Source organism: Herpailurus yagouaroundi, unplaced genomic scaffold (assembly GCF_014898765.1).
Source record: "Herpailurus yagouaroundi ecotype Mexico unplaced genomic scaffold, PumYag 194, whole genome shotgun sequence".
In the NCBI taxonomy this organism is placed as follows: Eukaryota; Metazoa; Chordata; class Mammalia; order Carnivora; family Felidae; genus Herpailurus; species Herpailurus yagouaroundi.
The window spans coordinates 6,541,876-6,559,327 of NW_024412425.1; the positions used below are offsets into that span (position 1 = coordinate 6,541,876).

General features: G+C 43.3%; 1 protein-coding gene and 1 pseudogene across 5 annotated transcripts in view; both read right to left on the minus strand.

Moving 5' to 3' along the window:
* The window catches only part of TDRD12 (tudor domain containing 12), a 70,658-nt gene extending 63,721 nt beyond the window's left edge, over positions 1-6,937 (minus strand). For 3 of the 5 annotated variants that reach the window (XM_040446238.1, XM_040446239.1, XM_040446240.1), the window contains exon 1: positions 6,608-6,937. In XM_040446238.1, the coding sequence (XP_040302172.1) occupies positions 6,608-6,631 (24 nt within the window). In that variant the 5' untranslated portion in view covers positions 6,632-6,937. The remainder of the gene's footprint in view (positions 1-6,607) is intronic. The other 2 variants (XM_040446236.1, XM_040446237.1) reach the window with 2 other exon arrangements.
* A 7,537-nt stretch (positions 6,938-14,474) lies between these two features.
* On the minus strand, positions 14,475-14,573 carry LOC121011654 (uncharacterized; annotated as a pseudogene).
* Between the last annotated feature and the right edge of the window lie 2,879 nt (positions 14,574-17,452).

The following is a 17,452-nucleotide window of genomic DNA, read 5'->3' on the forward strand; positions in this document are numbered from 1 at the left end:
GCAGACTAATTTCCATGGACTAACCCCCCTGTAAGCAACAATGATAAGCCCTGGGAAAAGAAACACAAAATAACAATTTAAAGGCCCTGAACAGACTAGAAACAGAGGGACGGGATGCTTGCAAAGCGGGGAGCCTTGGGGGGGTCTGGGTACAGCTTTCCAGCCCAGGCTGAGGGGCTGCAACACGGGCAGAAAGACAATGTGGCTTGAGGAACCAGAGAAGGGAGTTTGCGGCTATGGGCGTAGCTGTTAAGTTTAGGGAGAAATTCTGAAAGAGCCACGCTGGGCAGAGCCAAGTCCTTGGCAAGCCTGCATCGCCCAGCTAAGACCCCTGCAGTCCAGAGAAAAGCAATCATTACAGGGTGGACAGAAGCACTACACCGTTTTAGCTGCTGCCCGTGAGAACTGCAAACTCTCGCATGGGCATGCGACAGCCCCGGACCTCTGCACCTGGAGGCCGTGTCCCCAGGATGACCCCAGCCCCTCTACGACGCCTGGCCTGGGGAAGGAAGCTCAAGGCTGCCAGGAGAACTCACTGTCTGTTCCGGCCAGCTTCTCAGAGCCCCTCGGCCTCCCTTCCTGTGAGCATTCCCTAAAGAGGGCTTTCAGGTGCCAGCGCTTCCTGTCCCCTTGAGATGTGCGTGCGTCTCCCGCTACTCAGGAGTCTCTCTCGAGGACCCGAAAGCCATTCCTGCGACATGGTATCACCCGGGAGGCAGGGACAGAAGCCGCCTTTCTCGGCTAGCAGCCACGCTGGCCTACTCACAGGACGCTGACCAGCCCTGTTGGTTTTCACCAGAGCCCCTCCCCTCCTCTTCCTCTGCCTTCCTTTACCATGCTCAGCCACCTCTGCCCTTCTGAGCTCCTTCGCTGCCAGCAGCCAAGGCTTTAACTACTGTCGGCCTTTGTTTGTCCCTGGCACCCATCACAGGAAAACAGTCTGCAGCACCAGTCCTGCCAAATTAAAGAGGCTTAGGATGCACCGCAGGCCCTCCACAGAAACCCCCAGGTGCCAGGCCTGAGAATACAAGACCACACTACCGGGCAAAGGAAATGTGCCCTACCGGCTTGCCCCAGGCCCACAGGTGCTTGAAAAGCGTAAACCAAGCCTCCCAGAGGCCAGATGTAGCAAGTGACTAAGGCACAGGTCAGCACTCTTTGCCATAACCACAATATCCAGGGTAGCAATTACTAGACATGTGAAGACATGAACAGGTGGTTATGTGGCCAAGGAAAAGAACAGTAAGAAGAAAGTGAACCCAAGGTTGCCCAGGTGTTGACATGAACTGGCAAGGACTTAAAAGCAGCTGTTACAAATCTGCAGAACAACTTAAGGATAAGCTGTTATACTGAGTTTGTTTTCCCAAGAGGAGAATCTCGTGTAAAAAAATGGAAACTTTAAAGAAAAACCCTTTGGAAAAGGTGAATTCCAGAACTAAAAAGTAAAACCTACAAAAAAAAAAAAAAAAGTACTAGCGGTATATGGTCTCAACAACTATTCAACATCGTACAATAAGAAAAAGGTTTTCAGGAAGATTGGAAATGAAGAAAGAAAACAGTCTCTATTCACAAATGAGAACATCTACATAGAAAATCCTAAGTAATCTACCAAAAATAATGTCAGAACTAGTTAAGTGGCTATACCAAGGCTCCAGGGTACAAGGTCAAATATTGAATTCAACTGTATGTACATCATACTCCGGCAATGAAAACTGGAAATTTAACTTAAAGAAAAATAGTGCTATTTTCAACAGCACCAAAAGACAGGAATTACTTAGAAATGAATCTAACAAAATAACTACAAATGTGTGTGGTGAAAGGTATACAAACTAATGAACTAGATCAAGGAAGACCTCTAATGCAGATATGTGGTGTTCACGGATTGTTAAAATGTCGATTTTCCCCTCGATGATCTATAAATACAACTCCATTCCATCAGGAATTAAGAAATCGATGAACTTACTATGAAATTCTTATTGGAAAGGCAAAGGAACTAGAATGGCCCAAATAATTCTGGAAAACACCAACAGTGTTGGAAAACTCATAACATCTGATTTCCAGACTTACCATAAAGCTACAGTCATCAGAAAAGTGTGACACTGGAGAAAGCACAGACACAGCAACAGAACAGAAATACACTCACACATATATGATCAAATAATTTCCAATAATGGCACAAAAGCAATTTGCTGGAGAAAGGACAGTTTTCTAACAAATGATACTAGAACAATTAGTTATCCATATGCACAAAAACGAACTTTGATCCATTCTTCATATCAGATACAAAAATGAGCTCAGATGGATCATATATCTACATGTAAAATATAAAACTATAAAGTTTCTCAAAGAACACATGGGGGAGGGGCACCTGGGTGGTTCAATCGGTTAAGCGTCCAACTCTTGGTTTCAGCTCAGGTCATGATCTTGAGTTTCATAGGCTTGAGCCCTGCATTGGGCTCCGCGCTGACAATATGGAGCCTGCTTGGGATTCTCTGTCTCCCTCTCTCTCTGCCCCTCCCGTGCCCTCTGTCTCTCTCAAAATGAATAAACTTAAAAAAAATTTGGGGGGGGGGGGGTGCATGGGTGGCTCAGTCGGTTAAGCATCCAACTTCGGCCTAGGTCACGATCTCACGGTCTTGAGTTTGAGCCCCACATTGGGCTCTGGGCTGACAGCTCAGAGCCTGGAGCCTGCTTCATATTCTGTGTCTCCCTCTCTCTGCTCCTCCCCGGCTCACGTTCTGCCTCTCTCTCTTCCAAAACTAAACATGAAAAAAAAAATTTTTTTTTTTATTTAAAAGAATACATGGGGGAAATTGTGTGAAATACATGGGGGCTGCCTAAAATCTTAGGCAAAGATTTCTTAGATATAACACCAAAAGTATAATTTGTATGAACCAAAATTGATAAAGTGGACTTAATCCAAATTAAAAACTAATGCTTTTAAAAAAAAATTTTTTTTAACGTTTATTCATTTTTTGACAGACAGAGAGAGACTGAGCATGAGCAAGGAGGGGCAGAGAGAGACACACAGAATCTGAAGCAGGCTCCAAGCTCTGAGCTGTCAGCACAGAGCCCGACGTGGGGCTCAAACTCATGAGCGGTGAGATCACGATCTGAGCTGAAGTCGGACACTCAACCGACTAAGCCACCCAGGCACCCCACTAATGCTTTTTTTAACTTTTTATTTATTTATTTTGAGAGAAAGAGAGTGTACACAAGCAAGGAAGGGGCAGAGACAGACAGACAGAGACCCAAGCCAGCTCCTCCCTGTCACCACAGAGCCCAACACAAGGCTCAATCTCACAAACTGTGAGACATGTCCTGAGCCAAAATCAAGAGTTGGAAACTGAACCAAGCCCCCCAGGGACCCCTATAACTTCTGTTCTTTGAAAGATATTGTTTAAGACAAAGAAAAGCCATAAAATGGGAGAAAATATTTGCAAATCACATCCAAAAAAGAACTTCATCCACCATATATAAACTCTAAAACTCAATAAAACTCTAAAACACCATATATAAACCAGTTAGAAAAATGGACAGATATGAACAGACACTTGACCCAAATAGATGGAAGGATGGCAAACAAGCACCTGAAAAGACGATTAACATACCATTTGTCATTAGAAAATGCACGTTAAAACCACAAAAAGATATCACTACACACTAAACATTACCAGAATGGCTGAAATTTATAAATGAAACTGACCATCTCACGTGCTGGTGAGGATGCAGAGCAACTAGAACTCTTTTTTTTTTTCCCCAAGATTTTATTTTTAAATAATTCTACATCCAACGTGGGGCTCAAACTCACAAACCCAAGATCAAGAGTCCCACGATCCACCAACTGAGCCAGCCAGACGCCATGCAACTAGAAATCTTGTACGTTGCTCATGGGAATGTAAGATGATCCAGTTACTGTAGAAAATTTTCTCATCAAGTTAAACAGACAAGTAATCCCAGCCTATTTGCCCATGAAATGAAACCCGTGTTCACACAAAAAGTTACATGTAAAGGTTACACCAGCTTTATTTATAATCTCCCCAAACTGGAAACAACTCAAGCAGCGCCTTCAACTGGTGATGATACAAACTGTTGCATATCCATACAATGGACAACTACTCAGCAGTAAAAAGGTTAGACATTATGATTCATGCAACAACCCAGGGCAGGTCTCAAAGGCATTAGACTAAGTCAGAGAAGCCAGACTCAGAGGCTACATCCCACTGCATGATTCCATGTGCACGTTTCCATTTTTACAACATTTTGGAAAAGGTGAAACAGGGAAGAAAAAGATCGGTGGCTGCAAAGGATTAGGAGTTCGGCAAAGAAATGACTACAAAGGAACATAAGGTAATGGGGGGTCGGGGGACTGCTGTCCATTGTGATGGTAGCAATTACAGGACCGTCTGCATTTTTCAAAATGTCACGGAATTCTAACCAGACTTCAAAATAAAACTTGAAAAAAAATGTCACGACTTCTACAGGAAAAATAATGTATTTTACTACATCTAAAATCATACCTCAATTTAAAATAGTTTATGGGTGGGGCGCCTGGGTGGCTCAGTCAGTTGAGTGTCCTACTTCAGCTCAGGACATGATCTCGAGGTCTGTGGGTTCAAGCCCTGCGTCGGGCTTGTGCCGGGCTCTCGTGTCGGGCTCTTTGCTGTCAGCTCAAAGCCTGGAGCCTGCTTCCCACTCTGTCTCCCTCTCTCTCTGCCCCTCCCCCGCTCATGCTCTGTCTCTGTGTCAAAAATGAATAAACGTTTTAAAAAATTTTTTTTAAATAGTTTATGGGTTAAAAAAAAAAGATGTGAAGCAAGTATGGCAAAATGTTAAAAGATCTGAGAAAGCTCAGTGGTGGATGTCCAGGTGTTTGTGACTTTTTTTTAATACTTCTTTGTATGTCCAGAATATTCCCTAATAAAAAGTTAGACTTTTAAACTACTTTTCACCACAAGTAATGATTTTAAGTTTCTTGTCCTCTGATGTAAGATCAGTTCTACAGTATTTTTTACTAAAAATGCCCAAACAGAATCCTGAGGAAACAGACAAATCCGAATTGAAAGATATTTTACAAAGAAACTGCCCTTATTCTTCCTAAGTTTCCAGGACATCAAAGACACAAAAAAGCCAGGGAACTGACCTCAATGAGGCTAAGTTAAGACCATGACAATTAAATGCAATGAACAATTTTTGATTGGATCCTAAAGCAGAGAAAACAAATTCTAGAAGACATTATTGGGACAACTGGAGATATCCGAACATTGACTGTATTTTATAGTATTATATCAATATTACACTTCTCCAGTGAAATAATAAAATGATTACGTAAGAGAAACTCTTTTGTTCGTAGAAAACATATGTGTAAGTATTCAGAGTTCTCAATTCTCAAATGGTTCAGCAAAAAAGAAAAGTTTTATATATACATATTTTTATTTTTTTAGTATTTATTTTTGAGAAAGAGAGAGAGAGTGGGAGAGGGGCAGAGTGAGGAGGAGACACAGAATCCAAAGCAGGCTCCAGGCTCTGAACTGTCAGCACAGAGCCCAACTCGGGGCTTGAACCCACGAACTGCGAGATCATGACCTGAGCCGAAGCCAGACACTTAACCGACTGAGCCACCCAGGCGCCCCTATACATACATATTTATAAAGAAATATACAAATGCAATAAAATGTTATTAGTTATTGAGTCCAGGTATAGGGCATATGGTTATTCTCAACATAGTTTTTGTAACTTATTTTTATATTTGAACATCTTCAAAAGATCACCTTCAGGAAATGTGCTTGGAAAAAATTAAGGCAGGGCACCTAGATGGCTCAATCTGTTAAGCGTCCAACTTCGGCTCAGGTCATCATCTCACGGTTCATGGGTTCGAGCCCATGTCCGCTCTGGGCTGACAGCTCAGAGCCCGGAGCCCTTTCAGATTCTGTGTCTCCCTCTGTCTGCCCCTCCGCTGCTTGCACTCTGTCTCTCGCATTGTCTCAAAAATAAACAAACATTTAAAAAAAAATTTGAAACTCCTCCCTCCAAGTAACCTTGTGAACACGCCATGCCTTCACAGTCTCCTGCATCCCCAGCCAGCACTCACCTGAAATAGGAAATTGCAGCTGTCTGCAGGCCCGACCTCCCTTCAGCTCCCGCTCGGAGAACTGAGGATCGGAGCCCCGGGACGCACGCGTGGGGAAGGGGCCGCCAGAGTCCCGCGGCGCGAGCGGAACGGGTTTCTGCGTGGAGGGGTGGTTGCCACGAGGGGGCCCCAAGGTGGGGATCCGGCGGAAAGGACCCGTGTGGGAGGAGGGAACCGGCTGAGGGTCCACGTGGGAGAAGGGGTTACGGTCCGTCCCTCCCCCTAAGGTTCCAGATTTGGCAAATACAGGACGCCCAGTAAAATCCGAATTCCGGACAAACAACTTTTTGCTCTGTGTCCCTAACAATGCAAGGGCACACTTGAACCGAAATCCCGTGCTATGTATCTGCAATCAGGGGTCCGGGATGCCATCCGGCAAGCCCACCCGAGGGTCCGAAGCCCCTGGCGGCCAGCCGGGCGGCCCCTCCGCGTGGAGAGGAAGGGAGGCCGGCCGGCAGGGGCTGGGCGCTCGCTCACCTTCAGCACCAGCACCTCGAGCATCTTCCCCGCGCCGCTGGCCGCCGGGGGACCGGCCCTGGGGAGACAAGCACCGTCGCGGCCGCGCCCTTTCCCGGATCTTCCCGTCACCACTCACAAGGAGGGCACGCTGGGGGCAAAACCCGAGGTAGGGCCAGCCTCCGCCCTCCGTGGGGAACACGGCCCGGCAGGCCCGTGCGCAGCGCACCACCTGAGACGCTCCGCGCCCTCCCAGCCCACGCCGCCACGGGCGCGCTCCGTCCTCCGACACCGCGCCCCGAATCCCCGGCCGCGCAAGCCTCGAGGCTTCCAGAAAGCCGCGCTGCGCCAACGGCCGGGACAACGGACGGCCGCCAGGCGCACGGCGCCCAGAGCTGCGGGGCGGCGCGGGGCTGGGCCGCAGGGAAGAGTCGCGCAGGGGGCGCTCCGCGGGCCGGGCCCCTGGTCACGTGGTTCACCCCTCCCCACCCCGGCGTCCCACCCATCCCGAAACAGTTCGTGATTGTCTACCTGAAGGTGCCCCTGGACCCGCCTCCACCTCTAGGCCTTGAGGGTGAGGAAGAGGCTTGGCCCATCACTGATTGGGGGAGGGGAGGGAGGGCGCTCCTGGCAACATCCCCTCCCCAGATCCCCTTCCCCCACTTCACCTCCTGCTTCGGGTTCCAGCTTTTCTCCCACCTGGCCCTTAACTGGCAGGGCTCCCCCAGACAGTCTCGCTGGCCATTCTAGTCACCACCAAAGACTGCAAACTGCAGCCTCCTCTGGCCGGGTTCTCTTCCCCGCCCCCCACGTGTATTTGTTGCTAAGGCACCAAAGGGTTCTGTAAATTTTGAACACCTGGAGGCCTTGGTTTTCTCACCTGAAAATTGAGACTCAAAAGTAGATGAGGTCACACTATGTGAAATAAAGGGACACCCAAGAAGCACTCAGGGAGGATTGGGTTTTATTACTATCTCAGGAATCCCTCTCTAACACTTGAATAAGCCAATAAACAAGAAGCAAAAAGAAGACCTTGAAAATCAAAGGAGCCACAGCTAAAATACATAAAAATTTAAAATGCCAGGCCTATGTGGTTTTCCAGGTAAATTCTTTAATATCTTGATTGTGAAGAAACAAATATTAAGCGGTGTCAAAAAGCATTAATTTGGTAGTAAGGGGAACCAACAAGATGGCAAAAAGATTGCACCAGTTTAGAGAGAGCGTGGCAATTGTGGGGCTGTGTTTTGGGGAAACAGAATGCTCACAAAAGCGTCCCGTTTTAAAAGTTTGTTAAATTTCACAAGGTCAAACAAGTTCATCTGCTGAAAGTGGGGCAGGTGGAGAGTCAGGAGAAAGACACAGCTGCAAAGTGCACGAAGTTCAGCTGTTGCTGAACTGCGCTAACCAGGCCTCACCCGGAGTGGAGGTAACGGCAGGACCAGTTCCCCTGAAAGCTCCAGGCTTTGTCGAAAAGAGGTGTGAAGGCACAGTTCCCAACCCCCAAAGATACGGAGTACAGCTTTTTCCCAGTTCTTAGAGGGGAGTCAACATTTTTTTTTTTTTTTTTGGACTAGAAGCCATGCTACCACACAGTGTTTCCCAAACTTTTTCGCAACACAGCTTACAGAAAATGGAAGTATTTGTCCATCACACTGGGACCAAGAGTCAAGATTGGTCTCACTGCCAATGAGAGCTCACTGCCCTGGGGCTGAGCCACCTGGTTCCCTTGAGGCTGAAGGGAATCAGTATCTGTACCTGCAGCCTATCTCCCCCCTCATCCCCACCAGCTAGTGAGAAGTACTGTTTCAGAAATTACTCCAAGGGGCGCCTGGGTGGCTCAGTCGGTTGGGCGGCCGACTTCGGCTCAGGTCATGATCTCTAAGTCCGTGAGTTCGAGCCCCGTGTCGGGCTCTGTGCTGACAGCTCAGAGCCTGGAGCCTGTTTCAGATGCTGTGTCTCCCTCTCTCTGACCCTCCCCCATTCATGCTCTGTCTCTCTCTCTATCTCAAAAATAAATAAACGTTAAAAAAAAAAAGAAATTACTCCAAAATAGGGGCGCCTGGGTGGCTCAGTTGGTTGATCGGCCGACTTTGGCTCAGGTCATGATCTCGAGGTCCGTGAGTTCAAGCCCCGTGTCAGGCTCTGTGCTGACAGCTCGGAGCCTGGAGCCTGTTTCGGATTCTGTGTCTCCCTCTCTCTAACCCTCCCCTGTTCATGCTCTGTCTCTCCTTGTCTCAAAAATAAATAAAACGTTAAAAAAAATTAAAAAAAAGAAGAAACTACTCCAAAATAAATAAGTCATGGGTATGTAATGTACTGTATGGTGATTAGAGTTAATAATACTGTATTTCATATTTGAAAGTTGAGAGGCACCTGGGTGGCTCAGTCGATAAAGCATCTGTTAAGCTCAGGTTATGTTCTCACGGTTTGAATTCAAGCCTCATCACGTTGGGCTCTCTGCTGTTAGCACAGAGCCTGCTTCAGATATTTTGTACTCCTCTCTCTCTGACCCTCTCTCTCTGTCTTTCAAAAATAAATATTAAAAAAAAATTGTCTTTTAACCTGACAAAGATAATACAAAGAACTACAGACTAATTTCACTTATCAACATAAATACTGAAATCCCAAATAAAATGCTGCTAAGTCTGCACTTCCTTAGTTTTTAAATATTCTTGGGGCACCTGGGTGGCTCAGTCGGTCAAGCATCTGACTCTTGATCTTGGCACCGGTCATGATCTCACGGTTTGTGTGTTCAAGTCCCACGTTGGGGTCTGCCCTGACAGAGCAGAGCCTGCTTGGGATTCTCTTTTCCTCTCTCTGTCCCTCTCCACCCTCGAAATAAATAAATAAACTCTAAAAATAAAAGATTCCCATCTTTTTTACAAAAAGCAATGAAAAATAAGTTCAGCCCAAAAGCTGCCTTAATCATTTGTCAGTTGATTTTTTTTTTTTAGAAAAGTACTTTTTGGGTTTTATTTCTTAGACATCTTGAATCAATTGAGAGAGAGTGGACATTATGATTATGGCATTCAACCCAAAGGTAGAAGCCTGATGCTTGCCCAGCATTTTCCCCAGACACCTGTTACCTCTCACGGACTTGGTCAGAGAATGTCTTGTTCGTGGTTCCCACTAGTATTATGTATTTATAAGATTATCCTTATTTCTTATGTATTTTTTTAATTTTTAAAAAAAAATTTTTAATGTTCATTTTTGACAGAGAGAGAGAGAGAGAGAGACAGAGCATGAGCAGGGGAGGGGCAGAGAGAGAGGGAGACACAGAATCCGAAGCAGGCTCCAGGCTCTGTCAGCACAGAGCCTGACATGGGGCTCGAACCCACAAACTGCGAGATCATGAACTGAGCCGAAGTCGGACACTTAACCAACTGAGCCACCCAGGAGCCCCTCATGTATTTTTTAATAGCTCAGTGTTGTTATTCACTGCAAGGGCATTCTCATATCTCCACTTTGAACTGTACACTATCAAACTAAATTAACCTTTGTCCCACTTAGCTTTGTATGTTGAATTCTACTTCATCTGATTAATACGCTGTAAGCTTTTCTTGTTTTCTCTTTTCACCTTTAGCCCTCCTGCAGAATTGTTTTAAACAACTCATAATCAGGTTTCATTTTTTTAGTTTTGTTGAGATCCAGTTGACGTATAATATTGTATAAGTCTAAAGTGTGTAACATAGTGATTTGACATATATGTACATATACATATATGTGTATATATACATATATGTATATGTACATATATGTATATATGTGTATATACATATATATGTATATGTACATATATATACATGTACATATATATATGTATACACATATGTATATATTACAAAATAATCACCACACTAAGTTTAGTTAATATACATCATCTCACATAGTTATAATTTTTTTTCCTGGTGATGAGAACTTTTAAGATCTACTCTTTTAGCAACTTTCAAATACACAATATAGTTCACTGTACTCATCACATTGTATATTACATCCCTAGAACTTATTTATCTTATAACTGGAAGTTTGTACCACCTTCACTAATTCTTCCATCACCCACCACTCACCTTTGGCAACCAAAAATGGGATCTCTATGTCTATGAGGGTTTTGTTGTTGTTGTTGTTGTTGTTGTTGTTGTTGTTTATATTCTACATAAAAGTGAGATCATACAATATTTGTCTTTCTCTGTCTGATTTATTTCATTTAGCATAATGCCCTCAAGGTCCATCCATGTTTCACAAGTGGTAGGATTTCCTTCTTTTTTTTATGGCTGAATAATATTCCACTATATATTTAACACTTAATGTAATTAAATATTTAACATGACATGTCAATATATATTAGAACATAGACATTTACATATGAATATATGTGACTATAATCGTGCTCCACGTTTTCTTTGTTTTGGTATTTTTTTCACGTTTTCTTTGTTCTATGGACACTTAGGTTGTTTCCGTCTTAGCTGTCGTAAGTAATGCTGCAATAAACATTCTGGTACAGATATCTTTTTGCGATAGTGATTTCATTTCCTTTTTTTAAATTAATTCCTTAATGACCTGAGCTGACATCGAGAGTCAGACGCTTAACCAACTGAGCCACCCTGGCAACCCTCATTTCCCTTGGATATATACCTGGAAGTGGGATTTCTGTACCATACAGTTCTATTTTTAAGTTTTCAGGGATCTTCATACTGTTTTCCTTAATGACTGTACCAATTTACATTCCCACCAGTAGTGCACAGGGATTCCCTTTTCCCCACATCTTCACCGACACTTGTTACCTCTTGGGTTTTTTTATTTTTGTTTTTGCTTTTATTTTTTATTTTTTTTTAATTTTTTTTTCAACGTTTATTTATTTTTGGGACAGAGAGAGACAGAGCATGAACGGGGGAGGGGCAGAGAGAGAGGGAGACACAGAATCGGAAGCAGGCTCCAGGCTCTGAGCCATCAGCCCAGAGCCCGACGCGGGGCTCGAACTCACAGACCGCGAGATCGTGACCTGGCTGAAGTCGGACCCTTAACCGACTGCGCCACCCAGGCGCCCCTGTTTTTGCTTTTATAATAACCATTTCAACAGATGTGAGGTGGTATCTCATTGTGGTTTTGATTTGTGCTTTCCTAATAATTACTGACATTGAGCATTTTTTCATATGTGTATTGGCCATCTGAATACAGTGTATCTTATTTGGAAAAATGTCTATCCAGATCCTTTGTCCATGTTTCAACTGTATTTTTTATTGGCTGAGTTATAAGAGTTCCTTATGTATTTGGGATGTTAACATTATCAGATATGTGGTTTGCCTTTTCATTCTGTTTCTTTTGCTGTGCAGAAGATTTTTAGTTTGATGTAGTCCCTCTCGTCATTTATGTTGTTGCTTGTGCTCTGGGTGTCATACCCAAAAAATCATTGCCAAGACCCACGTCTGTAAGCTTTTTCTTTATGTTTTCTTTTAGGAATTTTACGGTTTCAGGTCTCTCGCTAAAGTTTTTAATCCATTTTTAGTTAATTTTTGTGAGTGATGTAAGACAGAGGTCCAGTTTCATGTATTTCATGCATTTGAGTATCCATTTTTCCCAACACCATTTATTGAAGCAATTATGTTTTCTCCATTGACCATTCTTGACTCTCTTGTCAAATATTAGTTGACTATATATTCATGGGTTTGTTTCTGAGCTCTTGATTTTATTCCGTTGGTCTGATACATCTGTTTACATGCCAGTAAAATACCGTGTTGAAAGCTTTGCAACATAGTTTGAAGTCGGGAAGTGTAATGCCTCCCCTTTTTTCTTTCTCAGGACTGCTTTTGCTATTTTGAGGTCTTTTGTATTTCCACATGAATTTTAAGATTGTTGGGGCGCCTGGGTGGCGCAGTCAGTTAAGCGTCCGGCTTCAGCCAGGTCACGATCTCGCGGTCCGTGAGTTCGAGCCCCACTTCAGGCTCTGGGCTGATGGCTCGGAGCCTGGAGCCTGTTTCCGATTCTGTGTCTCCCTCTCTCTCTGCCCCTCCCCCGTTCATGCTCTGTTTCTCTCTGTCCCAAAAATAAATAAAAACGTTGAAAAAAAAATTTTTTTTTTAAAGATTGTTTTTTCTATTTCTCTAAAAAATGTTATTGAAATTTTTATAGGGAGTGATTGAAGCTACAGATGGTTTGGAGTTATATGGACATTTTAACAATATTAATCCTTCCAATCCATGAACACAGGCTCTCTTTCCATTTGCATCTTCTTCAGTTTTCTTCATCAATGTCTTACAGTTTCCAGTGTAGAGATCTGTCTCCTCAGTGGTTAAATTTTTTCCTAAGTGCTTCGTTGTTTTTGATGCTATTGTAAATGAAACTGTTGTATTTCTTTTTCAAATAATTTGCTTTAGTGTACAGAAATGCTACTGATTTTTGTATGTTCACTTTTAAATACTACAACTTTAGTGAATTCATCTATTATATCCAAGTTTTTCAGTGGAATATTTAGGATTTTTTACATATACCTATATTTTCTATGTATATAAAATTATGTCACCTGCAAATAGAGATAATTTTACTTTGTCCTTTCCAATTTTAATGCCTTTTACTTCTTTTTCTTGTCTGATTGCTCTGGTTAGGACTTCAAGTACTATGTTGAATGGAAGTGGTGAAAGTGGGCACCCTTGTTTTGTCCTGATCTTAGAGGAAGATGTTTCAACCTTTCACCACTGAGTATGATGTTGGCTGTGGGCTTGTCATCTGTGGCTTTTATTATGTTGAGGTACCTAATTTATTGTGTTTTTATCATGAATGGATACTGAATTTTGTCAAATGCTTTTCTCCATCTATTGCAATAATCATGTGGTTTTTTACTTTTTATTCTATTAGTATGATGCATTATATTTATTGATTTGCATATATGTTGAACCGTCCTTGCCTTCCAGGGTTGAATCCCACTTGATCATGGTGTATGATCCTTTTAATGTGCTGCTGAAGTCCATTTGCTAGAATTTTGTTTAGAATTTTTGTATCTACTGTATATCTATCAGGGATATTATTCTGTAGTCTTTTCTTGTGGTGTCCTTATATGGCTTTGATATCAGGGCAGTGCTAGCCTTATGACCTTGGGAGTATCCCCCCTTCTTCAATTTTTGTAAGTATTTGAGAATTAGTGTTAATTCTTTAAATGTTTTGTAAAACTCACTAGTGAGGCCATCTGGTCCTGGGCTTTTCTTTTTGGGGAGGTTTTTGATTACTGATTCAACTCATCCCTTATTGGTCTGCTCAGATTGTCTATTTCTTCCTGATTCAGTTTTTGTAGAGTGTATGTTTCTACAAATGTTATCCAGTTCGTTATTTCCCTTGTTCTGCTAACTTTGGGTTTAGTTGGTTCTTTTCCTAATTAGGTTTTAATACACTTAATCTCAGTTTTTCTCTCTGAATAAAATTAACCCATTTTTGTGTATTGCCATGGTTGACCTTCATTCCTATTTGAATTGTTTTACTCTAAGCCTCTGGGTTTTGTTTCATTGCCACTCATACTGATTTCTGTCTTTTGCATTAGGGGTTATGCTTTGTTTTTGACTGATCTGAAAAGTGACTATTCTATTTTTAACTCTACTAGCTACTTTTGCGTTTAAAAACACACAAGTATTTTTTTCAGTTTTTATTATTATTATTTTTTTCCGAGAGAGAGCACGAGTGCACAAGCAGGGAAGGGGGCAGAGGGAGAGAGAGAAAGAGAAAGAATCCCAAGCAAGCTCCACGCTCAGTGCAGAGCCCCACGCGGGGCTTGATCCCACGACACTGGAATCACCACCTGAGCCAAAATCAAGAGTGGGACACTCAGCTGAGAGCAACCCAGCCACCCCTGAAAGTTTTTATTTTAATCACCTGGTGCTCATCACAAGCGCACTCCTTAATCCACAAAAATATGGAACCCTTCATGAATTTGTGTGGCATCTTGCACAGGGGCCACTTGTCTGTATCGTTCCAAGTTGAGTACCCATGCTGCTGAAGCGAGCACCTACACAGCTATTTGTCACAGAGCTGCGGCTGTTGATTTCATCCTCTCCTGTTTTTTCTCATTCCTCCCATAGCCACTTCCTGTTTCAGATAACATAATCTGGGATTATTTAACCAAGTTATTTTTATGAAAAAGACATGTTTTTTGTTTCTAAAATAGGTTAAAATATGAATTATTTTTAACGCAGTATTTTACATATTATTCACACTTATCTCCTATATTTAATTGATTTTCACACTCACCATTTAGACTTCTACCACATCCTTCTACTTTAAAAGTTTTTATTTTGATTAATCTCTCACTCAGCCATAGTGTTTCTATCAAGTGAGTTTTTTCAGAACAGATGGAATTTTCAGAGCCCAGATGTAAATGAAAATTTATCGGTGGCTTTCAAGCAATAGAATTATTGAGTACATACATCCTTGTCCCCCACTCAGTATATCCTGTTATTCTGTGACACACACTCAGAAGCCTGATTCTCTGCCTTTGTGAGCAACCTTCTGTTTTTCTTCCTGAAAATCTGTGCATTATCTTTGAAATTCAATACACATCCAGGTACTGGACAATTTCTGTTAATTTTCCTTTGGCTGCAGCAGGACCTTTTTATCTGAAGATCAACATTTTTCTTCAGCTCAAGGAAACTTTATTCTCTTCTCTAAATAAGGCTCTCCTAGGGGCACCTGGGTGGCTCAGTCGGTTGAGTGTCTGACCTCGGCTCAGGTCATGATCTCATGGTTTGAGTTCCGGCCCCGCATTGGGCTCTGTGCTGACAGCTCAGAGCCTGGACCCTGCTTCGGTCCTGTGTCTCCTTCTCTCTCTGCTCCTCCCCCGCTCAGGCTCTCTCTCTCTCTCTCTCAAATATAAATAAAAACATTAAATAAATAAACAAATAAGGCTTTTCTTCCCTTTGTCCTGGAATTTTCTTTTATTCATGCCAGTAATCCACATGTTGGGCGCCCATCTTCATCTGTTTTCCTGAGGTGGTAGTAACAGAGAGACCCAAGAACAAACATAGTCCAGAGATCCAGGTTTGCTTCAAGGCAACAACATGTGCAAAGATCCTGAGGTGGGGAAGAACTTTGAGTAAGTAAAGAAGACCTTCTGACGGGAGTGTAGAAGGAGACAGGTGTATGAGATCAGAGAGAAAGGTGGGATCTTGCAGGCCACAGTGAATTTAGGTTTTAAGTGCGAAGAAAAGCCACTGAAGGGTTTTGATGAAGGCGGTGACAGGACATGACTTACATTTCTATGCAAGAGCACTTTTCCAGTTCAATAGAAGAGAATGCATCATGAGGTTAAGAATGAAAATGGAGGGGCGCCTGGGTGGCGCAGTCGGTTGAGCGTCCGACTTCAGCCAGGTCACGATCTCGCGGTCCGGGAGCTCGAGCCCCGCGTTGGGCTCTGGGCTGACGGCTCAGAGCCTGGAGCCTGTTTCCGATTCTGTGACTCCCTCTCTCTCTGCCCCTCCCCCGTTCATGCTCTGTCTCTCTCTGTCCCAAAAATAAATAAACGTTGAAAGAGTTTAAGCCCCTCACAGGGCAGAGCTCTGCACTTTCTCTAAAAAAAAAAAAAAAAAAAAAAAAAAAGAATGAAAATGGAGGGGGGGCATCCGAGTGGCTTGGTCGGTTAAGTGTCTGACTCTCGATTTTGGCTCAGGTCATGGTCTCACAGTTTATAAGTTCGAGCCCCGCATCAGACTCCATGCTGAGTGTGGAGCCTGCTTAGGATTCTCTCTCTTCCTCTCTCTCTCTCTGCCCTTTCCCTGCTTGCACACACTCTCTCTGAAAATAAATAAAAAAGAACACAATAAATCTCTAAAAAAAAAAAATGAAAATGGAGAGACTGGCCCTTACATTCGTTGCAGGGCTACTGTGGCTCAACTAAGGTGATGACAGTGCAGAGCACACACGATGGGAATTCCAAGACAATTGGGGGCAATTGAATCAACAGGACTTGCTACTCACCTGGATATAGGAATAAAGGAGAAGGGGGACTTTTAGGAATATAGGATATAAGAGTAAAGGAAAAGAACGACTAATATTTTTGGCCTAAATAACTGGTAGGTATCTGGTATAGGGAAGACTGCTGAGGGAACCTCCTTAAAAGGGAAAATTATAGGGGCGCCTGGGTGGCTCAGTCGGTTAAGCGTCCGACTTCGGCTCAGGTCATGATCTCGCGGTCCGTGAGTTCAAGCCCCGCGTCGGGCTCTGTGCTGACCGCTCAGAGCCTGTTTCAGATTCTGTGTTTCCCTCTCTCTCTGACCCTCCCCCGTTCATGTTCTGTCTCCCTCTGTCTCAAAAATAAATAAACGTTAAAAACAAAATTTAAATTAAAAAAAAAAAAGGAAAATTATATAGGTTAGGAAACAAGCTTAATGGTTTTCACAGAGGGACCCCCAGATTAATGACTTATATTTTCTTTCATGTAACAAGCAAGAGGCGAGCAGTCCAAGCCTGGCAGGCAGTTATGCCCTACCGTCTGGCTTCTGTTTCTGGGTCCCAGGGAACTGAACTGCTTCAGTGGCCACAATGTCCAGCCAATGAGAAGGAACAAGAGAAAGTACAGGGCAAGCAATTTCCTTTTCAAAGGACAGCACCTGGAGGTTGTGACCTCGGGTGCTTAACCTCACCCAAGGACAGTAGAGAGTTTGAGAACAAGTCCTGAGAGGCTCTAACAGCTAAAGGTCAGTTAGAGGAGAAGAAGTTAAAGAGAAAAGACGAGTGGCTAAAGAGCGAGGAGGAAGTGGAAAACGCCAAAGTTGCAGACAAGTTAAAAACAAAATAGGGGTTTGAGAAGAAACAATAAAATAGCTACGTATGCCCAAATATGAGGGCCCTTCCCCCACAATTATCCCTCAGAAGCCCCCTTGTATCTGGTAT